The sequence below is a fragment of the Chenopodium quinoa genome, unplaced genomic scaffold (assembly GCF_001683475.1).
Source record: "Chenopodium quinoa cultivar QQ74 unplaced genomic scaffold, ASM168347v1, whole genome shotgun sequence".
Taxonomy (NCBI): domain Eukaryota; kingdom Viridiplantae; phylum Streptophyta; class Magnoliopsida; order Caryophyllales; family Amaranthaceae; genus Chenopodium; species Chenopodium quinoa.
In genome coordinates, this window is record NW_018743574.1 from 8,015,265 (window position 1) to 8,026,261 (window position 10,997).

Below are 10,997 nucleotides of genomic sequence, written 5' to 3' on the forward strand. Positions count from 1 at the left end.
GTCATTTTTAAAGCCTCCGACCAATTTGTTTAAATGCTTTACCTCGTCTGCGGGTATGGAATCTGCCAAGGCCGCAGGTCATATATATATATTAGATTTTACAAATTTATCAAAATAAAATAGTGGTAATATTCGAGATCGTTGTTGATCTGTTATAATAAAACTGTTGATTAATAGTTTAAAAACAAGTTCTGCAACTTAAAAGTTAGAACTTTGTTCTCTTCTCCTCGTCCCTAGTCTCTATTCTCTTTGCCAACGTTCTGATCACATAAATTAATCAAAATTAACTGTACAAAAAAAGAGAAAAAACAGTACATACTGAATCTCCCTTTATTTGTTTTCTCTTAAAACCCTCAGCTTTTGGTATTGGGGGGGACTACACCTTATACTATATGCTTTGACCACCTTGTTTCTTCTACGCGGCGCCTGAAGATCACATCATCAGATCCACTTCATTAATTTTTTTTTTCTCTTGTTTTTCTTAGCATATTGCTCATGTTTAACTTTTTTATTTATGCATCACTAATGGTAGTTTAGACTTTCTTTGTATATACAACAAATATTATTGATTAAATTAGGGAAGCACAAGTTTAAATTTAATTATTTCAACATATGCATTGTATTTCACAAGCTCGGCCTACTTAAAACAAAAATGGTTTGACACTGGATGAAGACATGAAGTGAATTGAACTCGAAAACACAACATATCCCAATACATTATGAAAATAGATAAGGTCTAGTATAATATTTTGTGTATTGGGTCATAGTTTGGGCTTAACTAAACCACATTTTGGTCAAGGAAACACACTATCCTTTCAATTTGGCAGCATGGCACAAGGCCTGCCGGACTTGACATAGGGTATGCTTGGCTAACCCCATTGGAAAGACACAAAATCTATAACGAGATTTCATCTTACAATTTATTGGCTATGAGAGACGTACAACTTGATTTATAACTGAAAAATCTGTTAAAGTTTCAAAGTAACCTATTACATTAATCAAATAACAGATGAAGCTATTAAACACATCGTACAATCAAGTTACATTGTATCTTTACAAGTTACTATTTGCTAATTCTTATTGAGTTTTGACCTTTGAACTGAATATGTATACTGTAATGTAACAGTAGCAGATCCATGTCGTTATATGCTTAATCAAATGTGCAGGAACATCTATGATCAATATTGACAATATAGCAAATAGTACATGTTTTCAATTCAAAATCTCGGAAAATAAAAAATAATAGACCAAATTTATTTGATTTTTTTTACTTGCTTTTTTTTATTAGTAGAGGAGGTAATAAACTTGGTGTAGAGTACAGTAGAATTTGGAGAAGTGTCAGAGTTCCAATTAAGAGACAAAAGACAGTCACATATCATGTCATATATGCATTCACGAACTGAACTTACAAAAAAGTTGGACTGCTGTTAATTCTAAGAAAATCAGTATAATTAGTAGTAATCCGACATTGATTTGGGATCTCAATGTCTTTCTGCTTCACGGTAATTGTGCCGCACGAGCTCATCTTCTTAGTATAGTAGTTGCGGAAGATTTGTTACCGATAACCCACTTGCTAATTATATATTAAAATTACTCTGTAGGACGATAATTAATCCTATGATCATATATTATATTTTATGATTCGTCATGTTCCATACTATTGATCAAGTTGGCTTTAGTAGTATTTGACTCGACTCGTGACACAATGACACAATTAGAGAGGAACCTAAGATTTGAACACAAAAAGAGAAAAGTGAAGTCAAAGAACGAAAAAAGAAAAGGAGATTCATATAATGATCATCATATATCATTTTCATCATACAGTAAAAAAGACTAGTACTAAATGCTCTAATAGCTTACACAATATTGAGACTAACAAAAGGTTCGTTGGTTATAACTTACTTATAATATAAAAATATATACTAACTTACTGACAAAAGTGGAAAACCAAAAAGAAAGAGAATTAAAGTTAAGGTGAAGATCTAGCTAACAACATAGAATTATCCCATTTGCACTCTATCTAGCCTCTAAAAGAACAAATTATAAATAAAATAAAATAAAAAAGTGGAAAATTAATTTAAAGGTAGTAGTCTAGTCGTCGACAAGTTGGTTGTTTTTTTTTTTTTTTTTTTTTTCTTTTTATAAAAAAAAATAAAATAAAAAAGAAAAAGGGAGTTATTGAAGACTCTGACCATTGAGCTAAGAGAATCATAACCATCACCATCATGAACCTCCACAAAAACTCATTTGTTCCATGAAACGTCGTCGTCATTGCATGTCCTCTTCCTTTTCCGATATCATTGGCAAAATCATTCTTCTTCATTACTTCTTACTACGGAGTATAAATTTTTTTTTTTTTTTTTTTTTGGAATTAATGACTGTGAAATCATTACGACTTAACGGGTGAAGTCATGAACAAGACCACTAGGTCTGTCATGAGTTAGCCAAGAGAGGAACTGAATACCCGAATCCGAACCGCGGTCATCCTCAATAAACCGGAACTCATTCGGAGCTCCGTAACATTGCATCTTCTGTGGAGTGCCTTGACCGTATTGGTGAGCCCATGACCCGTTGTAATAGTGTGGGTCCATCATTCCAGCAGTTGGACCGTTGTTGGCGGCTGCGACCGTGGTTGTGGCCGCTGCCGCCCTTCTTTCTTCCTTCTTGAACCTTATTCCACAAGCATTGCATAATGACTGCAAATCCATAAAATCATACATTAATTCAACTGACATTTAAATATTTAATTGAGTTGATGATAGTAGAAATCATTGAATATAATACAATGACACCAACAAGGGACAAGGAATTCGGCAAAAGGAATATAAAGGAGAAGTAAGGAATCCTTTTTATTTTCTTAATTAATTTTAAATCTTATTTATTATTATAAATATTTTTATGTAACGCATTTAATTAAATTACTTTGGGACCGTAATAAGTTTGATCCTGGTATAATGTACTAGTAAAATAAAATTTGAAAGGAAAATCCAAAGTCACTCATTTATTCTTGAGTACATTTTAATTTGTAACGAGTTTGAATTGAATTACCTTGGGACCGCGAGGACCATTACGCCAAAGAGGGGTAGAGGTGGTGTCACAATTAGCACAACGACGAACAAAAAGAGGATCAGCGGCAGCACTAGCAGCCGCAGCATGATTGTTACTACTACGGCTAGGCTTAGGAGTAGAGCTAGAAGACTGCTTAGGATGAAGCAAATCCCAGCAAAAAGAAGACACACTATTACGATGAGGAGTAGGTTTATTAGTTTGTTCATTAGTCATACGAGTGGAAGGTGTACCAAGCGAGAGAGTACAATCGACAGACGAATACGATGACGACGAAGATGAAGAAGAGTACATATAATCAGGCTCATCATCATCATCATAACAAGTACCGTTGTTGGTGGTGTTGTATTGAGGGTATTGTTGCATCGGCCAGTACGCGGCAGAGTGGTGGCCGCAGTACTGATTAAAAGGACCACAAGATGAACACGGACCAACCATATTTATAAATTAAATTAAATTTATAATCAATCTAGCTTGACTTGGAGTTGTAGGAGATGAAATGAATATATATTTTTTGTCGGGTAGTGGGGGGATGGTGAAGTGTAGGTTAAATGTGGTGGAATATAATATACGTAGGAAAAGAAGAAGAGTAAAGTGAAGGAAGTGAATAATAATGGAAGGAAGGAAGGAGAGGAATGAATTGAATTGAAGGTAAGGGAGGGGAGAGAGAGGAGTATTTATAGTAAGAGAAAGAGAAGAAGGGGTAATTGAAGAGAGGGTGGTAGTCAAAAGAACCCACGTGACTAACGGGAACAGTCTTCCAGGGATCTGCCTTCTCCGATCACGAGGAATACAGTCCTCTTCACTCATACACTATATACATTTAGGAATGGACGAAGGGTGCCCGCTTGTGCCACTTCATTTTGCTTTTCTTTTTTATTTTTCCCTTTTTTACAATTCAAATACAATCATTTTTTTTGGATATTGTTAATTCCCTCCATATTTGGTAATACTAATTCAACAAGTACTTCCTTAAGCTAAAAAAAATCTCGAGTAATTAAATTATACATATATAACGGCTTATTATCTTATTTTTACTTATTTTAAGAAAAATACATTAAAGTAAGAAAAGTTCTAATGGGTTAGTGTAGACTGCGATGTACCCAAATTTGATTAACAAATAAAGTAAGTTTTAATAAGGTTAAATAAGTTTCAATATATTCATGTGTATAAGTATAACAATTGATAAATAGATCATCATGTTTGAAACAAGCTATACATTTATTGTGAGAAACTGAGAATCAATCCCAGAATCTCCTGGAATCGGGAGGAAAGCTCTAACCACTTGAGCTATCCCTCACTCTTAGCTATACATTTATTGTCACCTTAGTTAAATTTGGTTAATACGGAGTAGGTTTTAGTATAGAATATCATGGTAAGTCTTGGATCAAAATTAACTTAAAATTAATTCCCGCAAATAATAAATTATACAATCACATATCCAAAGTGTAACAACTTATTTAAAATTGAGACCTCAACCATTTTTATATAAGGAAAGACACTTAAACATTTGGCAAATTGAGTAGCATGTTACTATAGTTAGTAAAATAAATCAAATTAAAATTTTAGTGAGCGCAAATAAACCTCAAAAAAATAAAATAAAATAAAATAAAAATCCCACCAAAATTTGTGTCGTATGTTTTATCTCTGGGTCTGCAAGGCTCCCAAGGAAAATGGAGTAAGGGGATGTTGGGAGCTTCTCTGTTTCCACTCGCCATTTACTCCGTAAGTTGGCAGCAAATGCACGCGCTGCAGTAGTCCAAGTGTACTGATGACTGATGACATCGGGTATATTCAATTATCTGCTGACTGAGCATGTGCCACTGTTAATGCTGACTAGGCTATTGAGAGCAATATCCTTGATTTTTGCCAGATTTTGCAGGATTATAGATTTTTCTTTCTTTTTGATCATTTCCATTTCATTTTTATCAATTTTTTTTTTTTTTTTTGGGTGGTAGTATAGGCTTAAGCAAAGAAATTCTATTCTCATTAGCTGAAATGAGCTGAGCTGAACTAAACTGAACTTATTAGAGCTTAACTGAAATAAAATAAATATTTTATGAAAGAAGGAAATTAGGAGCTGAAGTGAACTGAAAATAATCTGATGAGAATAGGGCCTAAGGTTAACCAGTTAGGGCATGTTCTCATTGACTGAACTGAACTGAAATGAGCTGAACTGAACTGAACTGAAATGAATATTTTATAAGAGAAGGAAATTAGGAGCTGAATTGAACTGAAACGAATATTTTATAAGAGAAGGAAATTAGGAGTTGAACTGAACTGAACTGAAATGAATATTTTATAAGAGAAGGAAATTAGGAGCTGAACTGAACTGAGCTAAGCTGAACTGAACTGAACTGAGCTGAACTGAACTGAAGTGAACTGAACTGAATTTCAACGTAAGAGAACAGACCTTTATCCATAACCTAATAACTTTGGATATGTTTGTTAAAGAGGTTGTTAGATCAAAATTAATTTATCCATAATATTTAATTGAGATAAACCAAATAGGAGAATTTGATCCTCTCACTTCATACTCCGTAATTCAAAACAATAGGTAAATGATAGAGCTATTGACCAAACTTATATGCTGCTCATTCTCCTTTATCTTATTCGTTTTACCCCACATAGAAAAATTAGTTTTAATTAATATGCGATTTTTCATTAAAACTTTCCTTATAATGATCTATCTTTGTCCTTGTAATTTAGGTCAAAAAATTAGCTTACATTGAATTTCAGCATGGGGTTGACTTTTATATTGTGTTGAAATAATTATTAGCATTAGAAGCAACATACTTAATAGTAGTAAAACATCTAATGATTGGCTTAATGCATGGGGTTAGATTTGAGTTGTTCTAATCCGATCAAGTTCAAGTTGAGTTTGAGTTTAATTATTTCTCTTATTAACTTTATGTTGGTTAGGAGTTGTCATCTGTACTTGTTAGCTAATGAGTCCAACAAATCTTCAAATTCATTTTTTGTAATTGAATAAGCTTCCTCTATAATGATACAACATGATCACAATGCAACTTGCTTTGATTCATGATAAATTTTTATTGACCTATCGTAAACATTAATTAGTTGATTCATGTAAGCTAATCGTGAATCTAGTTCTTAGCCCTATTAATGCATCCTCCTAAAAATATAAATAGGATAATATCGCGCAATAAGTTTATTTAGTATACATTAAACATTAGCTAACTTTTAAAAACTTCTATACTTTGTATGGATTAAAAAAAATTTGAATAATAGAAAATGTTTTATTCACTATTTTCACTTATTTGAGCTTGTTTGATATTTATTTTTTCTATTTACTTGAAGTGTGAAACTTTCTCTAACTCATTTTTTGATTGTACTTTGACTAGTACTAATTGGAAGCACTAGCTTCATAATAAGCTCATGCACACATCCAACCTTTATATATTTAGTCATCTATGTAATTGAGTAGAGTGCTTTATTTTCAATTCTCGACAATTGATGATAATAGTAAGTGACCCCCACCTCCCCAAAGTTTTAATTTCCAATGCAATGAAATGATTCCACCCCCTTACTTCCTCTCTACTAGTAAGAGTACGTGATATACATTTGATAGTACGACAAAAATACGCATGAACAATAATGAGTCAATGACCAATCTTATCGGCGTAATCAAAGTCGTTTCATAGTTCATATCAATACAACAGCAAACCACTCCGTTATATAGTACATACTGTTATTCTGTTATAGAGTAGTTACATACTTACGTGTAGTATATATATATAGGCAGTCCAATCAAAGTTACATCATTATCCGAGACTAGGGAACTTATTGTAACATATACGAGGCAAATTCTCAAATGATATAAAGGTTGTAGTGATATAATTAGCAAAACCCTAATCATGTGTTTGTGTGAAAATAATTGTAGTATATACGTTGGAGTGTAGGGTTTAGATTGGAATCAAAGCTAAAAATGAATTTAGCATATAATAAAACTAAATTTGTTTACAATCTGATTTGCTTTTGCAGAGTACAATTGAAGTTGATTGTAGTCTAATTAATTTTTCAAATACTCGTATCCAATATCAAATAGAGGAAAAAAAATCATATGAAGTAGACAACGAAGTCTTATTTTGATAATTAATAATATTATCTCCATTTCATATTATTTGCAACTAATTAATATAAAGTAAAGAGGAAAAATGTCTAATCGTTGCAAATAATATGAAACGGATCAGAGATAGTATGTAACATGTGTTCTTAGCGTACTACCTGGGTTGTTTCCCTATCGACTTTGGATCTTAGCACCCAAAGAAAAGAAATGAAAAGAAAGTCCATGTTACTATTTATATTCAACATAGACAATAAGCTATGTAGTGGCCGTACCCTGATGGCTGTATGTGCTGCATGTCACGTGAAAACAATATAATCAAAACCCTTAGCTTATTGTATTAGATGGAGTACTACTTTTGCATGGGAAATCATATGGTCTTCTCGTCATCATATATATTCACCTCAATTCCATGAACAAAAAAGGAATCTAAGTAACCTGCTATGATAGATTGATAGATTTTTTTTCATTTAACTTTTAAAAAAGTGATAAGAGAGTATAAGAATTTAAAAGCAAGCAATAGAAGATCCCTTAGATCGATTTTGATCCGAGCAAACTCATTATTAATTGATTTATTTTATTTCTTTTCTTGAAAAAGTAGGATTCGTTGCAATCATCACCAAAGCAACTAACATCAGTTTGTGTTTTTGTTTTTGTGCAAAAATAAATATTGAAAAATTATTAAGTTTCGTCAATTGGTTCTCCTGTAGTAGTAAGATTGATTGTTGAGTCAAAGTTACATAGCTCAAGGTTGAGAAAAAGGAATAAAAAGGAGAGTGATTTGGATCATATCTCTGCCAACCGATTTCGAAAAGAATTTGGACCCACCTTTAAGGCTTTAAGCCCAGGGTATTCTTCACCATCTCTTCTAATTAGATGACACATTTTATTTGTTTATCAAATTAGAGTACAATCAAGTTTTACATATTCTCTCATGCAAGTAATCTCTTATCCCCACTCATCATGACTTCACTAGTGGATAAGGTTTCGTCTTCACTAAGATTTCATTAGATCAATTTATTTATTTATTTTTTTTAATATAGTTGATTATTATTAGAATACTGTGTTTGGATCAATTAAGTCTTGTTACAGTGGATTCATATTTAATTTGATCTAGACATAGTTCATGTTATGCTTTAATTAGTTTTAGTTACTTGAGTTTCACAAATTAAGAATATAATTAGTTCGATCATTACTGTAATTTGTGATTGGTGCACCCGGGTGCACCATGCGCATGGTGCAGCCGAAAGAACATTTAGTACATTTAAAAAGAACATGGGTAAGAAATGAACATGTTTTTATTTTCTTGCAACGATAAATCCATCACTCTCTTCTCCTGCAATTTCTCACTCCTCTTTCCCTTCCTATCACTCTCTTTCTTGCTGCCAATTTTCTTTCTCCTTTACACCATTGTTTTCATCTAAGAATTTCAATGAAGGTCTCAAATTGGTCTCACTTTGCTGTCAATCTCGTAATACTGGTACTTCTTCTACTGTTTGGGTAAAAATCATTTCCAAAGTACTCATTTTCTCTCTTTAGAACTTTTCTCTCTATCTTTTCTATTTTTCAAAAAAATTTCAAAATAGCAAAATTGTTCATCTTCAAAGTGAAACCTAAGAAAAAAATTGAACTTATTGCAACAATTCAATCTTCAAACTTGAACAAATGGTGGATTCAAGTAAAATGTAAGTATAAATGTTGTACATGCAAATTGTTTTTCGTCAAAGTGTTTAATTTTGTGAATTTGGGGTTTTTTTTTAAAAAAAATAATAATAATAATTAAAGCTATGAAGTAAAGTTGTTCAAAAAAGAACAATTGGAGGAGAAAGAAGAATAGTAACGAATTGAAGCCAACTGGAATATAACCAAGCAAGGTTAATTTTTCAAACACTAGCTTAGGTTGTTTTTTTTTTTTTTCAAACACTAACTTGTTCTTTTTATTCCATGTTCTTTAAAATATGCCTAATGTTCTTTTCGGAGGCAATGTTCTTTGTCAAATACAAACATGTTCTTTTGTTGAACACTATTATAAATGTTCTTTTTCAAACACTCGTATGTTCTTTTTTTTTTCCTCATGTTCTTTAAAACAAGCCTAATGTTCTTTTCGGGCATGGTGCACCATGCGCATGGTGCACCCGATAAAACATTTAGTACATTTAAAAGAACATGGGTAAAAAATGACCATGTTTTTATTTTCTTGCAAGTGCAAATCCATCACTCTTTTCTCCTGCAATTTCTTACTCCTCTTTCTCTTCCTATCACTCTCTTTCTTGCTGCCAATTTTCTCTCTCCTTTACACCATTGTTTTCATTAAGAATTTCAATGAAGGTCTCAAATTGGTCTCACTTTGCTGTCAATCTCGTAATACTGGTACTTCTTCTACTGTTTGGGTAAAAATTATTTCCAAAGTACTCATTTTCTCTCTCTAGAACTTTTCTCTCTATCTTTTCTATTTTTCAAAAAAAATTCAAAATAGCAAAATTGTTCATCTTCAAAGTGAAACCCAAGAAAAAAATTGAACTTATTTCAACAATTCAACCTTCAAACTTAAACAAATGGTTGATTCAAGTAAAATGTAAGTATAAATTTTGTACATGCCAATTGTTTTTCGTCAATAATTTAAAGTCAAAGTGTTTAATTAAAGCTATGAGTACAAGTTGTTCAAAAAAGAACAATTGGAGGAGAAAGAAGAATAGTAACGAATTGAAGCCAACTGGAAGATAACCAAGCAAGGTTAATTTTTCAAACACTAGCTTAGGTTGTTTTTTTTTTTTCAAACACTAACATGTTCTTTTTATTCCATGTTCTTTAAAATATGCCTAATGTTCTTTTCGGAGGCAATGTTCATTGTCTAACACAAACATGTTCTTTTGTTGAACACTATTATACATGTTCTTTTTCAAATACTAGCATGTTCTTTTTCAAATACTCGTATTTTTTTTTTTCTCACGTTCTTTAAAATAAGCCTATTGTTCTTTTCGGGTGCACCATGCGCATGGTGCACCCGGATGCACTATACTATTTTCAGTTTATTGGATACTTCGTATTATTCTATTTATCATTTGATCTGATAGAGTATAATAATTTGATCTGATAGAGTAAGTGTATAACAACATATATGTTAAAAACGCCTAAAAATAAAGAGAAATCCTGAATAATATCTTAAAGGGCCAAGTCCTCTACATAAAAATTAGTTAAATGTTATCTAATTAATTTTTTAAAGAAAACCTTAAAACGAAAAGATTAAAAATTATTAAGCATTTACAGAGTACTTTGTTTAGAAATGAATTATATTACGTAGTATATGAATTTGTCATATATTTTCAAACTTAAATCAAAATTGTGTTTACTCCGTGTATGCAAGTAATGCAACCCTACAAATTGTATATATATAAGGATAATCGAGTTTCAAATTATTATGACATACTGTATGAAATATAACGTTTTTATTAGGTAATAAAAAAATAAAAGTAAAACCTTAAACATATAAAAAGTGGGGCCCACGAATAAAGGGTCCCAATGCCCCATCATCACCCCCCATTACCCAAACAATGTGCCTTTGGACTGCGAATGCTTTTGATAATAAGGAAGATTCAAAGTGTAAATTCAGATGCAAAGCGAATAAACGAACGAAGTTACAAAAATAGAGATCAAAGGAGAGGAGAGAGAAAAACCAAAACTAAAAGAAAGAGTTAGAGAATCAGATCATCTTGAGATTGGTGTTAGCTTAAAATTGGCTCGACAAACGGGACGACATTCACCGCTTTCCAAAAGATGCTCATCCCCTTATTCTCTTTGTATTTTTATTTTGCCCCCAAAATTACTACTCCAACTCCAACTACTA

General features: G+C 32.0%; 1 protein-coding gene across 1 annotated transcript; it reads right to left on the reverse strand.

Moving 5' to 3' along the window:
- Positions 1–1,350: 1,350 nt before the first annotated feature.
- LOC110682492 (GATA transcription factor 19-like) lies at positions 1,351–4,108 on the reverse strand. Its single transcript, XM_021858831.1, has 2 exons — positions 3,049–4,108; positions 1,351–2,696 (listed from the first exon to the last, which is right to left on the reverse strand). Exons 1-2 carry the CDS (start codon positions 3,502–3,504, stop codon positions 2,397–2,399), a joined length of 756 nt encoding a protein of 251 aa, XP_021714523.1. The 5' UTR covers positions 3,505–4,108; the 3' UTR covers positions 1,351–2,396.
- Positions 4,109–10,997: the final 6,889 nt, after the last annotated feature.

Excerpts from the sequence above, each read along its gene's own strand:
- LOC110682492 (XM_021858831.1), bottom strand. The coding sequence starts at position 3,504 with ATGGTTGGTCCGTGTTCATCTTGTGGTCCTTTTAATCAGTACTGCGGC. Across the intron at positions 2,697-3,048 it reads ATGGTCCTCGCGGTCCCAAG|TCATTATGCAATGCTTGTGG; the intron begins GTAATTCAATTC and ends ATGGATTTGCAG.